General features: G+C 38.0%; 2 protein-coding genes across 2 annotated transcripts; both read left to right on the plus strand.

Moving 5' to 3' along the window:
• The first annotated feature begins 1263 nt into the window (after positions 1-1263).
• LOC113236941 (proton-coupled folate transporter-like) lies at positions 1264-16017 on the plus strand. Its single transcript, XM_026473169.1, has 8 exons — positions 1264-2031; positions 2112-2256; positions 2465-2491; positions 2594-2695; positions 9512-9649; positions 12393-12476; positions 13871-14027; positions 15846-16017. The coding sequence occupies exons 1-8, from the start codon at positions 1264-1266 to the stop codon at positions 16015-16017; spliced, it is 1593 nt and encodes a 530-aa protein (XP_026328954.1).
• A 3594-nt stretch (positions 16018-19611) lies between these two features.
• On the plus strand, positions 19612-21379 carry LOC113236942. Its single transcript, XM_026473170.1, has 3 exons — positions 19612-20695; positions 20840-21069; positions 21341-21379. The coding sequence occupies exons 1-3, from the start codon at positions 19612-19614 to the stop codon at positions 21377-21379; spliced, it is 1353 nt and encodes a 450-aa protein (XP_026328955.1).
• Positions 21380-21777: the final 398 nt, after the last annotated feature.

The following is a 21777-nucleotide window of genomic DNA, read 5'->3' on the forward strand; positions in this document are numbered from 1 at the left end:
TGTGCGTTAAAAAAAAGTCTGTAAGCGACTGGGGTATTTAGGCAGCTTATGCCGTAGTCCACACTTTTCACGAATTCTACGATGAACGACTCTGTTCCAACCTTATAAATGTCTCATTGCAATGCTTTTCAGTGAAAACAGGTATTAGCGTAATCTTCCAGTAGCTATGCTCTAACTTTCAGGGACTACGCTGTCTATAGATATTTATAGTCGTACATTTCATTAGGATGACTCCGTGTTGAGTCTCATTTCCAACATCAGCAGGCCAGGTGACATGACGGTTTCTTTTTTATTTTTGTTAATTTCAGTGACCATTAGGTAAAATGGTTTAAGTGTAATTATACTTATCAATGAAATGGTGTTTAGTTTTGAGGGAGAACCATAAACGATTCTTTTAAATGACTTAAGCTTACTTCTTCCGCTCCAGATGGTGATGGAAAGTGAACATGTTAATATTCCTTTTATTTTATTTTCCAGCTGTAGTAATCGAGGCGTTCAATGCGACATTTTACACAGCAATACGATCTCCTTATCTCCTCTAAATTGGTCAGCAGCAGCGATAAAATGAATAAAGTTTCAAATTTCTCAGCGTCTTGTATTCAGGAGTTTACGCAAACAATGTTAGCATTCATTTGGTAATACTTTAATTAAATTTCAAGCATATTCTATGTGTGTATAGTTCTTTTTGGAACTACCAATTACAATCGCATAATCAAAACAAAGTAATCAAAACTTAAGACTCATTTTTGTATATTTCTACAAGCAACAGTAAGTAGCTAGGCTTCATTTAATTAATTTCCACATGAGCATATGTCGTCGTTTTTCTTCATGACCGGAACTTCAATAAGTTCTTGTGCCTAATTCCGAATAATAATAGTAAAATGATGATGAAAATATATATTTAGAATATATTAAAATATATATTGAGAAAAATGAAAATATATATTTATGGAACATATACAAAAGGGTAATTAAAACTATAACAAACACTAGGTTCGTAAACCCCAAGTATACATATAATGATATATAATACTGTTCGTAAGTAATTACTTATAACATTAGAAGCACTCTTTTTATTTGCCGCAAACCAATATTAAAATTTTATGTAGATACTGTGCCCCTACCTGCTAATGTTTCGCACGTTTCAATAACAATTTTCCGTTAAAAATACACAAACAAATATTTGCTCTACTTTGCCCTATCTACAACAATCTTTAGTAGAGTTAATATCAATCTTCAGTAGTACACTTACTTTTGAATATAATGGCACACGAAGTGGAACCTTTAAAGGCTCAAAAGCCCCAGAAAACATCTTTGAAAGCAAGATATCAATCTCTCATAGAGAATATTACTATTGAACCAGTGCTAGCGTGTTCTACAATACCTGGAACTCTGGCTAGACTCGCGACACAAAATCTCAACTTGGACAAAGCTTGTAGATTAAATTTGAAGTATGGAGATGCAGTCTGCGACGCCCTCATTGCAAGAAAAGGTGATACGTATAGAACTGAAGAAACTGCAGTTCAAGAAGTCATAGCAGGAATAGAAATTTGGCAGAACATTTTATATCACGCAATGCCATGTTTCATAATCCTGTTTATAGGAGCCTGGAGCGACAGAACTGGAAGAAGGAAAATATACATTCTGCTACCAATTGTGGGAAATTTACTGACGTGTATCAGCAATATTGTCAATACCTACTTCTTCTATGAGCTGCCACTTGAATTGTGCATGTTTATGGAAGCATTCTGTCCTTGTATCACTGGAGGATGGGTTACATTGAGCATGGGAGCATTTTCTTACATAAGTGACGTATCCAGTGAAGAGACCAGGACATTCAGAATGGGTATAGCTAGCCTCTGTTTCACAGCGTGTCGTCCAATCGGAATGGCTTTAAGTGGAGTATTGTTGAAGAAAATGGGATATTATGGAGTATTTTCCTTAAGCGCTCTTTTATATGCAGTCAGCATAGTCTACGGAGTATATTATATTAAAGATCCCAATCTACCAAGATCCAAGGAAGTTGCTGAGGTTTGTACTTATGTATGTATCAGAAAGGTAATTTAAAAAGTTTCCTTTCATGGTAACAATTTAAAATGTTCCCGTTTCAGGATAAAGGATTCCTTAGAACTTTCTTCGATCTAAAGCACGTGAAAAATACCATAACGGTTGTTTTGAAAAAAGGACCAAACAGGCGAAGATTTAAATCTATTATGGTGTTAGTTTGTTTAGCAATCATCGATGGACCAAATATGGGTAAGTATTATTTTTAGTTGTTAATATATTGTTTTTTATATTATATGCCAGACAATTATACCAGATAATGAACTGGTCTGGAATCAGGAAATTTCCTGTAATATACGTTCAACAACAACGGAGTTCACACCGGGCACTACCGGGAATGCTACACCAGAACCAATTTAGAAAAAAAATTATCCCTACTGAGAATCTAACCCAAGACCAGTGAGCCACCGAGGTCATCAAATTGCCAGTAAGTAAATAAATGGTACAGTGATACTTAGACTTAGGTTATGAATTTGAGCTTATTAGCAAGACTTATATTAGTTTCTAATTTAATGTAATTGTTTTGCAGGAGATTTCGCACTCCGTTATTTGTACAGTCGATATCGATTCAATTGGGATGCTGTTATGTATAGCTTTTATGTGACTGTTTACATCATTTTGCATTCCTTCGGTAAGTTTAATGTAATTAGAAATTAAACTATTTTTGCTTATGCTTAACATATTTCAAACATAGCAAAGTATTATTAACAGGCCCTAACGTCATGGCTGTCTGAAAAACTCGCAATTTAGGTTTTAAAAAAAGATTCATTTCCAATGTATAGGCATCACAAAAATCAAAGAACTCGTTTAATAAGTTTTGAACAAAAAAAGTCGTTATGAACCGAAAACAAACACCTGCAAGCACATAGAAAAAATCGTGAGGTCTGGTTCGTTCCGTAGCTCAGTTAAGAGAGCGCCAAGTCTTGTCTCCTTCTCAGTTCGACACTTACTGTCAAATAAGTAATACTCGATGGATAAGAAATGCGACCTAAAACGAAGGTCGATGATGTGGGTAATCGCATCACGAAGTTAAGATGGAGGTGGGCCGGATATTAGGCTAGACGAGAAGACAGACGATGGACCAAAGCAGTCATGGAATAGTGGCCAAGAGAAGCAAAAAGGCCTGTGGGCAGACCACCAGCCCGATGGTCTGATGATATCGTCGATCGAAAATATTGGCTCAATAAAGAAGAGGCCAGCAGTGGGTTGATGATGGCAGACAATAATGATGTTGATAATACTTGACCAAATTGCAAGACGCATGATGCGAATGAAGAAGCTTCACACTTAACATTCTCTTTTAATTTAGTCGAGTATTAATTATTTGACAGTAATTCTTTTGGACGGACATCGAACGAAGAACGAGACTAGACCCCCAGGTGCTGGAGGCGCTTGTTCTAGTCCAGCCGTATTGAAGATTTTTTTAGTGTTTGATCTTTTTATTTACAATTATAACAAACGAGTGGAGTAATTTCACATGATAAACTTAATATTACAAGTTTTAAGTAATAAATTCTTATTACTGGAGCCTTCGATAGCAAAATAATAAAGTAAAAAAATATTTTTTTTTATTGAATAACGTATTGTACAAATGAATAACTAAAGACGAATTATGCGAATAAATGTAAAATATAACACACATACCTTAACTAGGAGAATCCTGTATTTCAGGTAAAAACAAAAAAACAAAAAAATTATTGAAATATAAACAAAACAATAATAATAATTAAACAATGAAATACAAATCATATACCTATTACGCTTAAATTAGACAACATATATTTTGGGATAATTAATACATTCTCTGTATCATCGTAGGACATATTTTGAAGGAATTCTTGGAGAATTTTCTTATCCTTTATATAACAAAAATGATATATGACCAGTTTGGCGTTTAATTTATTGTACAAAATTGGACCTGAAATACAACAAATCGGGAAATAAACACATGTTTTGATGATACAATTTTGGGGCAGACAATATCTTTCCGTCTTTTGTTAGTGTTTTCAGTACTATATGGGAGTACAATGTGATGTTTGAGAACCGAGGACTTAATAAATAATTGCCTTACAGTTAGTACCTTACACGACTTATACAGAAGGTTAGTGGGGTAAAGGAAAGGGCGGAAGGTAGAAACCTTTAGAACCGCTCACTGGGCTCTCTCAATGGTTAGTAATGAAGATTTAGCAATACCACCCCAAGATGTAATGCAATATTATTATGTAATAATTGATTGACATATGGCATAATAAACTTACCTGATTATTTTAAAATCAGCAAAAGCGCGTAGTTTTTTAAACATATACATTATCTTACGGATTCGACCGTTTAGTGCTTCGATATGGTGCCAAAAAGAGAAGTTATCATCTATTATAACACCTAAATACTTTACCTTGTTAGTAATAGCAACGTCTGGACACTTGCACAGGTTGTTAGTAGTCTCCTTACAATTGTGAGCACAAAGTTGTGTGTTAGTTATAACAGACTTTAGTTTTCGCATATAGAACTGCATGAAATCAGTTTTATCCGTGTTTAGTGTTAATAGATGCTGCTAGAGCCAGTTATTTACGACATTGAATCCTCGCTGACCATACTTATAGACTTCTTTATCAGAGTTAGCAGAAAAAAGCAGAGCAGTATCATCAACATATGATATGATCTCCCCACCATATAATTCTAGATTACAAAGGTCATTAATGTAGATCAGAAACAGAGTAAGGCCTAAAGTACTTCCTTGGGGAATTCCAAATGCAGTACTCTTGAGATCAGAACTGAAAACGTCACCTATTTTGACACATTGGGAGCGGTTCTTCAGATAATCTGCAAATAATTTTAGCTGTATACCTCTTATACCTAGGGATTCAAGCTTCTGCAATAGGATGGGTATATAAACTGTATCTAAAGCTTTCGCTAGGTCTAGAAATATCCCCACTGTTTTGTTACCCTTGTCAAGTTCCCTTGCTAAAAAATCCGTAAGGTGATGCACAGCGCCAAATGTCGATAATTTGGATCTAAAACCGAACTGTGTTTTAGATAATATGGATTGTTTCTCCAAATACAATACAAGTATATTATTTATAAGTTTTTCTAATATTTTAGATATTGCTGGCAGCAACGAAATAGGTCTCTAATTCGTTATTTGATCTTTGTTACCAGATTTATATACCGGGACAACAACAGCTTTTTTAAGCATATAGGAAATATTCCTTTTGTTAGAGACATTTGTAAAATGAATGTAAGCGGTGAAAGTAGGATGTGCCTGAATTGTTTTAGTATTTTGTTTTATATGTTATCGTGACCAGGAACACTATCGTCTTTTAGGCTCAAAATTATGTATTCTTTCAACCTCACTTTCATCCGTATCTAATAGTACAAATGATCCCAGGGTTTTGTTACAGATGGATTGAGTGCTTTGTGGTGGAGAAAGCGACAAAGTTTGAATTTTTTGAGCCAGATTTTTACCTTCGTTGACGAAAAAATCATTTGCGCTGTTAGCAGATATCAGCTCAGATGAATGGGCTTTCAATAATTCTGAATATAATTCATGCTGTTTTGATGTATGTTACATTTTTTATATATTTCCAAACTTTTTTACTGTCTGTACCAGCTTTGTCTAATTCCTTTTTATCGTAACTATTTTTAACTTTTTTAAGAAGGTTGTTACAAAAGTTCCTGTATCTTTCATACGATGCTTGTAATATTAAATTATCTGGATTACATTTAGCCTTCATATGTAGTTTATCCCTATGTCGCATACAGCGAATAAGTCCCGGTGTAATCCAAGGTTTGATATTGTAATTTTTATTATTTAATCGCACGACCTTGGTGTTACTTAATATTGATTGCTAACATTTTTTACTAAATAGGACATACAGAAATCCGCGTCATCAATATTACAAACTGGGTTAAAGTCAATGTTGTATGAACCTTTTTCAAGTTTATTTATATTGATTTTAGAAATTATTTGCGTGCGAGTAGAATTAAGCAATTTACGATTAAGGGTTAGTAGGGCGACTCTATGATCGGTTATTGTCGAGTTAGTAACTAATGCTATTGATTTAAAAATGGATTTCAGCATAATATGGTCTAAGCAAGAGCCGCTTTGATGAGTGGGGATAGTGTGCGCAGGAAGTAAGCCATGAAACGAGCATAGGTTTAGGTACTCTTGCGCACAGGAATCGATGCTATCTGGGAGAATGTTGATATTTATGTCTCCTATTAATACTACATTTTTAAAAGATGATAAAAGTTGAAACGTACCGTTAAGTGAGTCAGTAAAAACTTTGGTATTTCTAAAAGAGGGGGGTCTGTACAAAGCTAATATTGCTATGTCTGATCCAATTTTGATTAGAAGCCGATTACAGTCTAATATATTTGGTTCTTCAACTGAAATATTTAAATTATTCCTAGCATAAACCACTATACCGCCAAAAAGACAGTGAAGTGAAAGTGAAAGACAATGAATATATTTTTGTCACCTTTGATACAACAAATATATATTTTTTTATAACATCTAGTGACGGGACGAACACAGTTACAGTGCCACTCAGAGCTTTAAATCACAAAGATCTGAGGCGCACTGCGCCTGTCACCCTGAGACATAAGTTGACAAGTCCCATGTGCCTGTAATTTCATCAGCACCAATATATAAAGAAATATTAGACGTCACATACATTGCTCTAATCCCATATTAAATCACTTATTGTAATCATTAATACAAAGATCGAACACTCAGAACAAATTTGGTTCGTTCCGTGGCTTAGTTGGTATAGCGTCTGGCACGGTATGCAAGAAGACGTCGGTTCGAATCCGACCGGATCTAAGGAATTTTTTCTGAGTGTTCGATCTTTATATTAATGATTACAACAAACCAGTGGAGTGTGTTATGGAAATCTGTAACAACAAACATCCAGACCCGAGACTATATAGAAAAGTTAGTTTTCTACATTGAACCGGCCGGGGATCGAATCAGAGATCAGAGATAAATCGAACCGGTTTCGAAAGGCCTAACTTTTGGTATGATATCCTGCGCCAGGGCTCGCACGCTAATGGTGGGGCATGTCAGTTATCCTCCGACCCGCCCCCCAGACGAGTGAGGCCGTGCAATGCAGGCTCCCGAGTCCCAATCCAGAGCCCGCTGGCCTCGCTATGGGATCAGGCGAGCAGCGAACTGCCTTCGCCTTCTCCCCGTACGTCTGCGCCGAAGCCTCCTTTTGCGACATAACCTCCCCGCAAAAGGAGGCCACCGCCTCACAGGACTCCTCGCTACCGAGCATGGCGGCAAGCACGCCTGGCAGCGAGAGGTCCTGCCCTATTGTCACCGTCAGAGTACGGCGCTGCTCATCCCACCGTCTGCACACCTCTAGGGTGTGCTACGCGGTGTCATCCGTAGCGCCGCACTCGTGGCACGACGGGGACGCTTCCCTCCTCGCCACCTTGTGCAGGTAGTGACCGAAGCAGCCGTGCCCGGTCAGCACCTGCACTCCCGTCCAAGCCCTAGGCAACTAGGAAGGCTGCAGTGGGATCGCAAACGACGTTAGCGGCTATTCTAGCCGTGGTATAACACACACAAATGAAAACTGGTGTGTAAGCCACTCGACCACGGAGATCATCAGATTTTTCAAATTGATTTATTACTCATATCAACAAAAGTTCGTTCTCAACTTCGCCTTTGTATAATTTTCAAAATGCTAAACAATCTATTGAAAGTTGAGTCTGGTTTCTCAGCTTCTGTTTGAACATTAAAGGGCGATGACTGTGAAATGACAACTATGTCTGTAATTACTATGTTTACTCGACATCCTAATCAGACGAGTCTACCTTTATTTACTTATTTAGTATTGTACAAATACAGATAAAGTGAGACTATGTATAAATAATACCCACAATACAACTACGTTTTATATATGCAACGTGGTAAGTGATATTCAATTATATTTGTCCACAACGTTCGAATTGAGAATGAAAAAATAATACAAAATATTGCCGATATTATTTCTTGCCTACAAAACTAATCTGATAATGTGATAGAAACATATCTTATTGTACAAATAATATCTCCTGTAAAATTGTCACCATGAAAATCCAAAGAGTTGTTTACATTGTTACATTTTTTTACCCGACCTTTAGAGGTTCTCAATTCGACTATATATTTTTTTTCTATATTCTCTATATTTGTTACGCGATAGTTAGTGAACCGATTTTGATAATTCTTTTTTTGTTGGAAAAAGGGTACCTCAAATGGTCCCATTTAAATTTATAGAAAATATTCCACCTCTAGAGTGGCAAACTAAGGGATGAATAACTTTTGTGGTCGGTTTTTTTAATAAGCTGTACTGAGATTATTATAATATCAAGTGACGGGATGAACAAGTCGTGCGCCTGATGGTAAGCTACACGCCTGTCCATAACAGTTGCAATGCCATTCATAGCTTTAAAACGCAAAGATTTGAGAGGCACGGCCACTGCACCCGTCACCCTGAGACATAAGTCGACAAATCCCATGTGCCTGTAATTTCGCCAGCACTCTTATTATCAAACTAAGAAATATATCACCGGAACGCGGTAATGCTGACATTACTACTTGGCGGCAGAAACAGGTACGGTGGGAGTACTTCCCTGGACGACCTCAAAATCTGCGTCGATTCTTAAGTTTATATATGAAGTAAGCTTCATAAATATCCTGATCGCTTAGGAAGCACCACACTTATTACCACAGACATATATCTAAATAGACACCGCAAGTACCTACTTCGGGTGCCCAACGTAAGCTATAAACGCCTAGTTTCCGCTGCTACGCTTCAGAACGCGCCTGGTCGTTAGCGTAGTTAAACATCAGTCGAAAACGCGAAAAATGGTGGTGCCCCTAAGATGTTTGTGATTTAAAGCTTTGAGTGGCACTGCAAGTGTTATGGACAAGTGTGTAGCTTACCATGAGGCGCATGTCTTGTTCATTCCGTCACTTGATATTATGAAAAAAAAAAATTTTTAAAAACTCTATTCTATCTTAATTAAATTTTTATTGAATTGACATTCAATTATTTTTTGTGAAATTACTCCACTAGTTTGTTATAATTATTAATACAAAGATCGAACACTCAGAAAAAATTCCTTCGATCCGGTCGGATTCGAACCGACGTCTTCTTGCATACCGTGGCAGACGCTATACCAACTAAGCCACGGAACGAACCAACGAACCTCACGAATTTTTCTATGTGCTTGCGTCGTGTCTTTGTACTTGGTCTTTCAACGACTTTTTAGTCGTAGGGCCATCTATGAGAAATCTATTGCAGATTTATATATCTATTCTATCTTTTTGGATATCTGAAACTCAGTGTAACAAATATCACGAACTTTCACATTTCTTCACTGAGTGCTTCTACGTATTAACAAAAGAAACTACATTGCAAAAATCGTAAGCTTCTAGTAGCTTTGTTCTCATTTTCAGGGGCTTTGGTGTCAATAAGCATCTTCAGTCGTAAATTGCACTGGGATGACTCCGTGTTGGGTCTTATTTCTAACATCAGCAGAATAGCCGGTGCGCTGGTTACTGGTTTGGCTCAAAACAGCTTTCACATGTATCTAGGTAAGTCGATTTTTATAGGCATTAACTCTAGCACTATATTACTATAATTATTAAAGTAAGAAATGATAATACATATTAAAATTTATAACTAAAAGTTTCATCGAGGGCTGTACCCTGGGGCGTCGTGCCCAGAAGGCTGGCAACATTTCCCCTTTGAATTGCTAAACTTATTCTTTGGCGAAAAGAACTGCCCGGCTTGTGGTCACCGGAGACTTCTACGAAGCGATCCGACAGCTCATCGCTAGAAGTGTCGCCTGTAGCCCCCAAGGATCTTGGGTTTCAACCGCAAAAGTCACAATGGTGTAGCACTTGGCAAAGTTAGTGCAAGTATATTTGAGCCTTTTATGGTTCTCGGCCAGAGCCTGCGCCACTTACGCCTGCAAGGACGCGGGTCTGCCGGCACCGCCCAAGCATGTCCTGTAGATAGTAGATTGTAGACTTGAGAGCCTTGATGATGTCCTTGTAGAGGTTTTTCATTTCTTGACGAACCAAAAACTGATTAAGGTAGCTTCGATATTTTGAACTTTTCCATAAAAATGTGTGTGTTGCACAAACACGTTATATCGTTATAAAACGTACATAAGAAATTGTATTTGTAATTTAGTATGGAGTGATACATGATGAGAGATAGCACGTCTTGTCGGTTCGAGAATTTTGTAAGGAGTGACGACGGAACGAAACAAATAAACAAGTAAGAATGACGAACAAACAGAATTAGAGAACGATTCAAAATTTCAAAAGTTAATGGCCGGGAACTAGAGAAATGGGTGACAAAAAGGTGGGATGCCGATGAAAGAAGCCATCGTCGATGCGTCCCACATCAGCTGTCTCTCTAACTTCCACGGACCGACAGTCATACGGTCAGGTCTCTTACCGTCACTACGACAGATGTCAGTAGGCTCAGAAGTGCCGGTATCTTAGCGCTGGTGAAGGCCCTTACGACCTTGCTACTGAGCGCTGCGTGTCGGGAAATCCGGCCAGCGCTTCGTGTACACGAGAGGCCACGGTGGCCAAACTCGTCAACAGCATCACCACACTGCACGTGCACTGATGGAGGTGGATTGTGGATATTTTTTTATAAACTTTTAATTTGTAGATTTCTGTGAGCTTTGTATAATTAGAACGTTACTAAACAATCAAATGATATTCAATTTCATAGAACAATGTCACAATGGAAATGGTACACGGAGCTGCGGCATATTCGTTATCTGCTAGTGAAAACTTGATATACATAACTTCCGATCAGTAATTTTAATAAAAAAATCTATATAATTGTTAGTATCAATAGCGGAGACTACATATTTGAAATTAAAAATGGAAGTAAATTAATTTGATACTCCGCGAACCCAGTAAATCGTGCAAAATAGCTGCGCTTGTGTTGAATATTTTTTATGCAGTTAATTTTCCCACCCTCCCAATTAACTGCATGAAAAATATTCAACACAGTTAACCGTGACCATGGGACCTGCAAAGGGCCCGAAACGGCGGTTTGTTTGAAAAAACAAATATACGCGATTTAAATCCGGAAAAATAGTTTCATTTACTAATTGCGAAAACCTAAGAACTCGATAAGTTTACTTTTTAAGAAATAAGTGTGCATTTGAACTCCATGTTACATGATGCAAAGTGACGATGAAATCGATGATAGAGCATGCGCACCGAAATAATGCCTATTTACTCGTTCTCTGAAAAAGCCCGTGTTATAGCGTTCAGGGCGTCTGCAGGCAATTCCACTCCATTACCGTTCGCCATATATTTAAATATGGAAGCGAAACCCTTCGTACGAATCCGTGGAATATTCATAACATGACGGTGGAGTACCAGCCTACGTCTAGTCAACAACTCCCTCGCACACTCTCGGTAATATATAAAGTTGTAAATGCTAGCTGGTACTTATGCGTTGGCTGAATAAAATAATATAAACATTTAGTTGATTAAAAACAAGATTAGTTCTTTTATTCCTTCGTTAACCAGTTTCTTAGGCAAGCCGATAGAAATCGTGTTACAAGGACCGTTCGCCACTGCTGCGTGCTAATTGATTTTGAAGAAACACATATAAATTAAAACTACATATTGTTATATTACGAAACTACTCAAAGTGTGTGAGAGGTTTGTAGCCAAGCAGGGGCTGTAGTACAACTCAAAAATACTGAACTGCTTGTCGTAAAGGCAGGTAAATGCTATCCAGATGTTGTACCATCGCTAACGCTTGGAGACACGCCTCTTAATAGAGTAGATAGGTTTAAATACCTCGATCACGTCTTTACTGACTGCGTGAAAGATGACCTAGATATTGCAAGGGAGCGTAGAGCGCTGGCTGTGAGAGGAAACAAGCTGGCCCGTAGATTCACTCGTTGTACAATAGAGGAGAAAGTTACGCTTTTTAAAGCTTTTTGTCAGTAAATGTACTCGAGTGGTCTATGGATTAGATATACACAGCTGTATGTAACAGCTCAATAAGAGTACAGTACAATAACATCTTCAGGATGCTGTTGGAACTGCCACGGCACTGCAGTGCATCCGGCAAGTTTGCTGAAGCGCGAACGGATGACTTTTATACCATTAGGCGAAAAAAGTATCGTCTCTGCCAAAGCGAGTTTGTGACAGTGGCAATAGCATCCTGAAGATGTTTGCCCATTGTTTTGACTGTACAATTTTCAAGTTTTGAGTAAACATTACAACGTTTATTATTATTACTAAATAGATGTCCTTATACTTTGATGTAATTTTTTCTATTTTTCAGCAGTAGCAATCGAGACGTTCAACGCAACGTCTACCACAGCACTACGATCCATCTCCTCTAAACTAGTCAGCCGTGATGAAATAGGTAACCTTGAGGCACGATTGAACGCGCGTCTAAAGACAATGGAAAGAAAGGGGAAAAACCGCGTGATTGCGCGTGCAATCGCGCGCTCCTACACGCGCCAGTTTCACGCGGTTTATCCTGCGCGATTATCCTTTACACGAACGCTTTGTAACAAAAACGAAAACAAGCAATCGCGCGCGCAAGAATTCAAACGGGGAATCGCGCACAATTGCGCGTGCAGGCTTTTCCTCGCGCAATCCTGTATGCTCCTGATCACACGCGATAAAGTGACTGTCTAAAGTGGGCTAATCGATTATAAATGCCGAATATAAGCGCTGAATGCTGGGGTTGCACATAGAGGCGGCTCGTGAAAGATTTCAGTGGGAGTTCACTTACCTACACGTACTTTAAATTAAAACTGAAACTCATATTATATTGTTCCATTTCAAACAATGCCATGCTTCATGATAGAATAATATTGATTTTTACGTAATATCATTTCAATTATAACATCATTGTTTACAACACAACAAAATGTGCGAGGAGAAAATACTATTTGTTTATTTGACAAATAAAACTGGCAACAGCACACCGAGGCGGAGTGCTAGTAGTCGCATCATCGGGCATGCACGACAAGGCAACGTTGTGCGAAGCGCCGCTCAAATCTTGCTATTCTTCTCATACTAATCCTTTGTTTCACTTGTCACGCCGTAAACAAATTTCTCTTTCGCACTCATTGAATTTAGTACTGAACTTTGTAAACAATTTCGGTTCATAGGAGCGCATCGCCGAGCGCTCCTCATAAGTCTTAGGGTCGTATTCCAGAACTTTCCTTCCAGGACTTGAGTATTGCAGTGAGCACTGAAAATCATACTCAAGTCCTTGCTATTAGGGTCGTATTTCCAGTGAAATCATACTCAAGTCTGCTCAAGTCAGGATCTGAGTATGATTTCAAGCACTGGAAATACGACCGTAATGGCAAGGACTTGAGTATGATTTCAAGTGCTTTAAACCATACTCAAATCCTGACTTGAGCATTGAGTAGAGTTCTAGAACACGACCCTTTGTAATGCTATTCTATAACAGAGAAAGATATAAATCTAATTGATGTTTGCCGTTCATTAATAAAAAAAAATACAGCGGCTATTAACATAATATTAATTAATAATTTTATTTTGGTGGGTTGGATAGGAGTGGGAGTTCACTGCACCAGCGCTCCTTGGGACGAGCCGCCTCTGGTTGTACAGAGATTGTAATGTAAATGAAAGACTTGTAGCAGCGCTTGCACTGTCGGAAATACACTTAAGTGTCGGTAGGCACTTATCATGTAACCTTGAGCGAATGACGAGCCCTGCTTCTAGTACCGCTGTTACAGTCTAACTTATAATTAATTTATTCAATTCTCAAATTTTCAGGCAAGCTACAATCTGTCTTCAACCTGACTGCGGAAGTAGCTTCCTTGACCTTCGTCCCATTGTACTCCTGGATGTACATGGTAACGCTAAAATATGATGCCGGTTTCGTTTATTACGTCAGTGCTGGTATAACAGTGATCGCCGTATTCATTTTTGGGTAATGTCCTTTTTGTATATTTTTAGTTATAAGATTGACGAGAACTCTTGGATATGAAACTGTTTTTTGGAAATTAAGAGTCAATACCTCAAATGGTTTTGGTTGATCGTGTGTCATAACAGTGAAAGTGTTTAATCAGTCACTTTGAAGAAAATATATACAGGGCGTCTCACTGTTATGCCACACGGAGGGGATGTACCCTTTCGGCGGTAACCTTAAATTACCGGTATTGTTAAATTTCATGGTCTTCCTCTTATTTAACCGCTCACGCGATACATGCAGCCGTAGACGCATACCACAGGTGTCTGTGATGATTTTATACCGATTTATCGGATATCGAAATTATAACAGGTAAAAGAACTAATATTAATTGCTATTTCGGTAACTACTCTAGCAAACCATACAGTTTTTAATGCCTGGGTCTGTCATTTAAAAAAAATAAATAACTTCAAAAATACGTCACGACAATCGTGTGTGTTATTGTTTGGGCTGGTGATTTCGGTGTTTATTTATTGAAAATATACCGTAAGTAGCGTTTTTTAAGTTTACCCTGAATATAAATGTTTATAAACTATACTTTAAGGAGTAATTTCATGGTAAACGTTAGAACCACTCAAACGGAATATTATCATATTTATCCAAGTACACCAAAAATTTTATTAGTGCTTTTTAAGTGCAGGATTTGCGGTGTATTACTGCATTTTATTTGAGACGTTTTTGTTGGTAGTACGGAGGTATTTATTTAGCAATGCAGAATAATAATTTTTATTTATAAAAACTTGTATTTAAACTGAATGCTCTTCTAATTTGCGAAAACAAATAGCCGCCATTTTGCGGTAGGAGGAGAGCATCGCGTGAACGGGTATGATGCTATGTTATTTAGTAGAAAACAATCTTTATGATTGAAACTTTCGATCAGTATAGTAAAATTAATGGTTTTTTTTTCAAATTTGGCGGGTTCTTATCCCTGTTCAGACAGGCGATTATTTAAAAATCTTTGACTGCAGTTCGAATAGTTTTTAAAATAAAAATAAAATCTTCCTTCAGTAAACTTTTCTATCTACGGTATTTAAGGTACTTTAGCTGTGGGACAGCCTGTATAGTAAAATTGAAGATATACACTAATTAGTATATGGTGTGAAAACACGTATCCTAAAAATTTTCACAATACAAAAAAACACAAACTTACCCCGAAATTGTACAAGAAAACTGCTGTATTCAATAGGTACTCTGCATATACCATTGGTTTTTTTTTAATATCAACCGAACTAAGTAGAACACATATAGTACACGATATACATTTTTAAATGTAAATAATTTTGTTTGTAAAAAAATATACGCTGAAATAAAGCCAGTGTCCCTTCCACTCGACCCGACTATAGAACCGATTCAGTACGGGAAAAAATTGAATTCGAGCTGAGGTAGTATCAACTCTTAATCGCGTGTTGATGACTTATACCGTCTCAGTCAGCAATAAGCATGAGTCCAGTAATAAACCTGAACCGTTAATTTGTTTGAAAAAACAAATAAACGCAATTAAAAATTATTTATAAATGGCTTCGGTCTCTGTGAAGAAATTACACAAGCACACATATAATTAAGCTCTTAAACTCACAAATAATTGTTCCAACACTCTTCTTCTTATTATCGTATCGATGGTATGACGTAATGAACTAGCTTCTTGCTCTGAAATGGTAGTTGGTACGTTGTGCGGGGAGGTTCCTTTCATGCACGAACATTCTAAGAACCTTACAATCCTTACAATGATTTTCTTCACTATTGCTTTATTTTATAGTATTAAATAATTTGCTTTTGTAGATGGTTCTATAAAATCCACAAAGAAAGTATGAAGAAACGAAAATCAACAGACAGTAACAATTGTGAAGACATCAAAGACAAAAATGATCGGCGGAATTCAGATGTCAAGAAAAAAGAAGACCTTGTGACTTGCGGTTTAGAGTTAATGGATGAACAAATTATCGTACAGTAATTTGGTACAATTGTTTTTTTTTTGTTTTTATTCTGACACAAAGTAAAATATTTTTTAATGCTGTTTGTCTAATAGGTGCCGTTCACTCGATTACAGTTCACTCTATTATAACAACGAATGACAAATGACTGTTCATAACAACGGTCAAAGGATATACATAGTCATTTGACGCTATAAAGACATAAGACAAATTCTTTAAACTATCACAACTCATTCGTATAACATCTTGCAATCTAATATACCAATGATTGGTACTTATAATATGCACTTTATGTAAACATTTCCAAAATAATTTACTAAGTTAATATGTAGGTGCGACAACAAGCGCAACGAAAAATTAACTTATGACCACAACAGTGCGCGAGCCGAGCTAACGAAGCGAGCGTGTCACGGTAGCAGCCGGCGAAGCACCATAATCCACTTAAATAGAAAAAAAATAATATTAAAATCATGATTATTCCAAAAATATTGGTTGCACATTATATGTCAAAAATAATTGACGGCCTCTGTGATCGAGTGTCTTGCAACATGGTGTCGCCATCTCTGAGGGGGTTCGATCCCCGGTCGGGTCAGTTGGTTTGTTTGGTTGGTTTGTCGTGGTACGAAAATGAGTAATATTACAATAAGCTTACTTTATGCTTATATTGAAATAAGATTGTTTTTGAAAAGGTTGTGATAGGCCCCCAGTTCATAAGAAATTTAAACTGACTGTAATCTTGTAAGAATGACTCATGCGCACCATCGCTTACAGGACTAATAAAAAGGCAACCCTATCGAACTACCCTCAAGACCTGCACCACTCTTGCTTTGTGCATAATTATCCGAAGTAGTACAGCAGTTAATATCATAAGCGATTGTAAACATTCGCATTTTGAAAGTTTACATAATATTCATATTTATGTGTTTATTTACATCAGGCAACTATGGCCTATATAATATGTAACTTAAGGACTAAACATACATATAATATAGAAAATAAATAACTAATCTACACAAATTGCACTTGTTGGTGAAGTGTGGCGCAATCTGAGGTCAGGTCAGGTATCTAACCGGCCGCGGAATTGCCTATATACGATACCCGCTCGACCCTCAGGCTGTATTTGGTCTTAAGTCTGATGTACTCCACTATCTTCTCAGATTTCGTGTAGACGTAGTTACATACACTGGCAGAGATCACTTGCTACGATCCAATTAACCAACTCCATTCTACTCCACTTCGCAATTTTTAATATACTAAACTTCGTTTTACAAGACTGATACTATATTTTTAATAATGTGCTCGGAATCTAATATCATGTTTTAAAATGCTTTTAGCAAAACTCTCGTTAGTTTAACGAGAATAATATATGTTCTTATTTTTGTTGAAAATATTTTTCTGTAGTGCATACACAACGCAAAAAAAAAACTAGCTACGTGTACGTCAGTAGGTATGTGCGTAATTATGTAGTTCTCTGACGTACTAGGTATGTGATTATGGGATTTATTGTTGACAGGATTTCGTTGAGTACGGCATTCCCTTCGCTTCATCGCATACCTAGCGTACAGCCATCTAGTAATAGCATGAACACAGATTAGGATGATTTATGGGTGACTGCATCGATGCAAACGCGCGACTGCATCGATGCAATCGCCTATAAATCCCAAGTGTAGCGATGCAATCGCGCGTTTGTATCGATGCAGTGGCGCGCTTGCATCGCTGCTCAGAATCGTGAGCGTGTGTAAAGGTAGACGACTAGTGACTGCATCGCGTTTGCATCGCTGCTAAATGTCGCGCGTGTAATCGTTCTTCGAAATATGTTTTCTTAAGGTGGGTCCACATTCGTGACATTTCAACGCACCGTAATTTCGTGACCGCAATAGACACGCGTTGCAAAAATATAAGTGTGGACGGTTTTTATCAAAGCACAAAGAAATATAGACAGTAAATCCACAATATAAAAAATTTCGCGGGTAGGTGTGAGACAACAAACAAGTCACTCCCATTAATAGCCAAATATTTATTAAAATCAATTAAAGTTTATTATAAATTTCGTGTTATTTGATAGATATTACATATATGTATCACGTGCAGTGTTGGTGAATACTTCCCATGTCATTTCAGTGAATTTTAGTACATACCTGCCAGCAGACCTTTGGACTTTTGTAATATTTTGCACTGTCGCTACATAACGGAACAATTAAAACTTAATTATTATTATTGGAAACATTAAATTTCGTCATGGCAACTTATAGTAACATCCTGGAGATGCAAAAGAACTTGGAGACATCATTGATGCAGCGATTTGCTGAGTTTGATGCTGCACTGAAAGCTGCGTCACCTCAAGCGCACACCATTGGCAGCCTCACCACGGAGTTCCTATCATTTAAAGATCAGGTAGGCTGCATTCTGCAGCTGCTTAGGCAGCAGATTTCTAGTCTCAGCAACACTGTTGATTCCATAGAAATGCGGCACAGGAGGAAATATTTGCTGTTTGGCGGTGTGCCGGAAGCAACTGATGAGGACATTGTAGGCACAATTGAGAACATCTGCCAAAAAACTCTTCATTTGCCAAATGTTACTCGCAGGTCCATTGTTGCTTGTCACAGACTTGGGGGGGTTATTGAGGGCCGGCCTCGACATGTACTGGTGAGGTTTGCTGAGCTGGACATGCGTAACTCTGTGTGGTCAAAGAAAACTGCACTGAAGGGCTCTTCCATAGTGGTCACCGAGTTTTTGACAAAGCAGAGACAGGCGGTGTTCCTTGCAGCGCGTAGGCATTTCGGAATGCGTAATGTCTGGACTGCTGATGGGAACATTAATGTGAAGCTGCCGAGCGGTAAGAAACACCGCCTGACCACCACCGAGCAACTGGGTGTGTTAACTGCGTCGCATGCCCCTGTGACGACTCCGGCATCCACCGTGTCTCGTGCGACTGCTGCGCCAGCGCCGGCTGGTCCGCCAAAGGTTGCCGCAAAGAAGGTGGGGGAGCGTCGAGCTCGGCGAGAAATTTAATAACTTTTTTAATTATATATTGTTACTTTGTGTAGTTTGTATTGTGCCCGTCATTTTGTTTTTTAACTTCGAATCGCAGCCGAACTGTACATAAATACAGATTCCCTTTAGTTTTCCACATATCTTTTAAACCTTCTATTCAAACCTGTAATCTTGTGTTCATTTCATTCTATTTAGTTGTAACAACTTAGGTACCGACACGATGAAAGTTTAATTTTAATTATTTACGTAAGGTAGGTTTGTTTCATTTTTTAATTTCAACAAAAGTAATTAAGGTAGGCTAGGCACTCTGTAAAAATTTGATTATTTTTGTTTTTGATTTTGACAGCTGGTAGTAGTTCGGTTGCGTTCAGAAATTGTTCATGGAATGCGTTTTTTTTGTTTACTGGCGGCGGGCCGATAACCATTGTAACTTGTTTTATGTTTTAAAGTCTTATAGTTTTTAATTTATGGTCGACTGGTGGGTTACACAGAACCCATACTTCGAAACTTTTTTTTTTATATATTATTATATTTTATTACATTTATTTTATATTAAGTATTATTTTTTATACAATTAATATTTATTTATTATACGTCTATTTATACCTACGCAACACGTAATGTCAGATGATGACTCTTTTTACTCAGCTTGCAACTCGCCTTCGTCTTTTCTTTCTATTGATAGCTCAGAATCTGAGTTTCATAATACTGATACCCTTGGCGATTCATTAACGCGCGAATTCCAAAACTTCACGAACTTTCTAAACGTCTGTCATATAAATGCCCAAAGCATCCCTAGCCACTATAACGATCTACTTGATACTTTCTCCTCGTCTAATATTCATGCTATTCTGATTTCAGAAACATGGCTTAAACCAAACCTTGCTTCTACATCTTTTAGTCTTCCTGGTTTCATATTACTTCGCAATGACCGCACGGGAAAGGGTGGCGGAGGCGTTGCCATTTACATCCGTAATGACGTTCCTTTCAAAATTGTTTCTTCTTCTCCCTCTCTATACTCCAGTTCTTTGGAACACTTGCTCATCGAGATCAAGGTAAAGGGTATAAAAGTGGCTCTAGGGGTGGTGTATTGTCCTCCTTCTATAGATTACTTCTCTTCGTTCGAAACTTTACTCTCATCTCTTAGTACTGAATACACTCATCAAATAATCATGGGCGATTTTAATACAGACCTCGTGAAAGACAGCATGAGAGCTCGCTCTTTGAAAGCAGTGATTGAATCTGTAGCTTTAACCATTCTACCTCTTGAGCCTACTCATCACAACGTAGACGCGTCGGATACCTGGCTAGATCTTATACTTGCCTCCTCTATTGATCACGTGGGTAAGGCTGGACAATTTTTGGCACCAGGTTTTTCACGACATGACCTCATTTATTTGAGCTACAAAATTAAACCACTTAAGGCTCAGCCTGCTACAGTTCAACTACGTAGTTTCGCGAGACTTGACATGGAAGTGTTAAAAAAGGACGCGCAGGCTTTTGATTGGGGCCCTACGTTGTCAGCATCAACAGTTGATGAGGCGGTGTTTTCATTAAACTCCGCAGTTCTGAAACTTTTTGACACTCGCGCGCCAATTCGATCTGTCAAACTAAAGCGCCCTCCTGCGCCATGGATAACTCGAGCAGTCCGTATTGCAATGACAAGACGAGATCGTGCGTTTAGGAAATACAAGCGCGACCGATGTGAGGAAAATTGGCTCCGTTTTAAAGCTGCAAGAAATAGGTGTAATCAAATGGTAAGAGCAGCCAAACGTAAACATATTTATGAAAATATTTTACATTCTTCCCCCATTAACACCTGGAAATTTCTAAAATCCATTGGTGTAGGTAAACCGCAAAGTTCTTACAATATAACTTCTTCCTTCTCCTTAAATGAGCTGAATACTCACTTTGCCAAAACTGCAACTTTAGACACCAACACCAAACAGCAAAGTATTGCATTTATTAGAGCACTGCCCAAAATTTCAAATTCTGTTTTTATGTTCACCTCAGTAACTGAAGATGAGGTCAGGAAAGTGGTTTTGTCAATCAAATCTAATGCTGTTGGGCACGATGACGTAAGTAGAATTATGGTTATGTGTATTTTAGAATGTATACTCCCTATTATCACGCACGTAGTTAATTTCTCGATGATGACTGGGGCTTTTCCTTCTCTGTGGCGAAATGCTCATGTAATCCCTCTTCCAAAAGTTACTAACCCCAGCCTCCTCAAGCATTACCGTCCCATCTCAATTCTTCCTTTTCTTTCTAAAGTATTAGAGGCTGTCGTTCACAAACAATTGTCTGCCTATGTTTACTCAAACAATATCCTTTCTCCATTTCAATCAGGTTTTCGACCAGGTCATAGTACTTCTACTGCGTTGCTAAAGATTGTTGAGGATGTAGGGAGGGGCATGGACTGTACTCTACTTACTGTGCTGGTCCTAATTGACTTCTCCAATGCATTCAACGTCGTGGATCATGACCTTCTCCTTGCTACCTTAGACCACCTAAACATCTCTTCAATGGCAGCTCAATGGTTCTCTTCTTATCTCCGCGATCGTCAACAAGCGATTCGTATTGATCGCTCGTTCTCAGAATGGTGTAAACTCACTTCCGGGGTACCTCAGGGCGGAATTCTCTCTCCTCTCTTGTTTTCTATTTTCATAAATCTGATTACGTCCAGCATCAAATGTTCTTACCACCTGTATGCCGACGACTTGCAGCTTTATACCGAGGTTAATGTCGGTGGCATAAGTGATGCAATTGTACTAATTAATGATGAC

This window comes from Hyposmocoma kahamanoa, unplaced genomic scaffold (assembly GCF_003589595.1).
Source record: "Hyposmocoma kahamanoa isolate Upper Pololo Valley unplaced genomic scaffold, ASM358959v1 92, whole genome shotgun sequence".
Lineage (NCBI taxonomy): Eukaryota > Metazoa > Arthropoda > Insecta > Lepidoptera > Cosmopterigidae > Hyposmocoma > Hyposmocoma kahamanoa.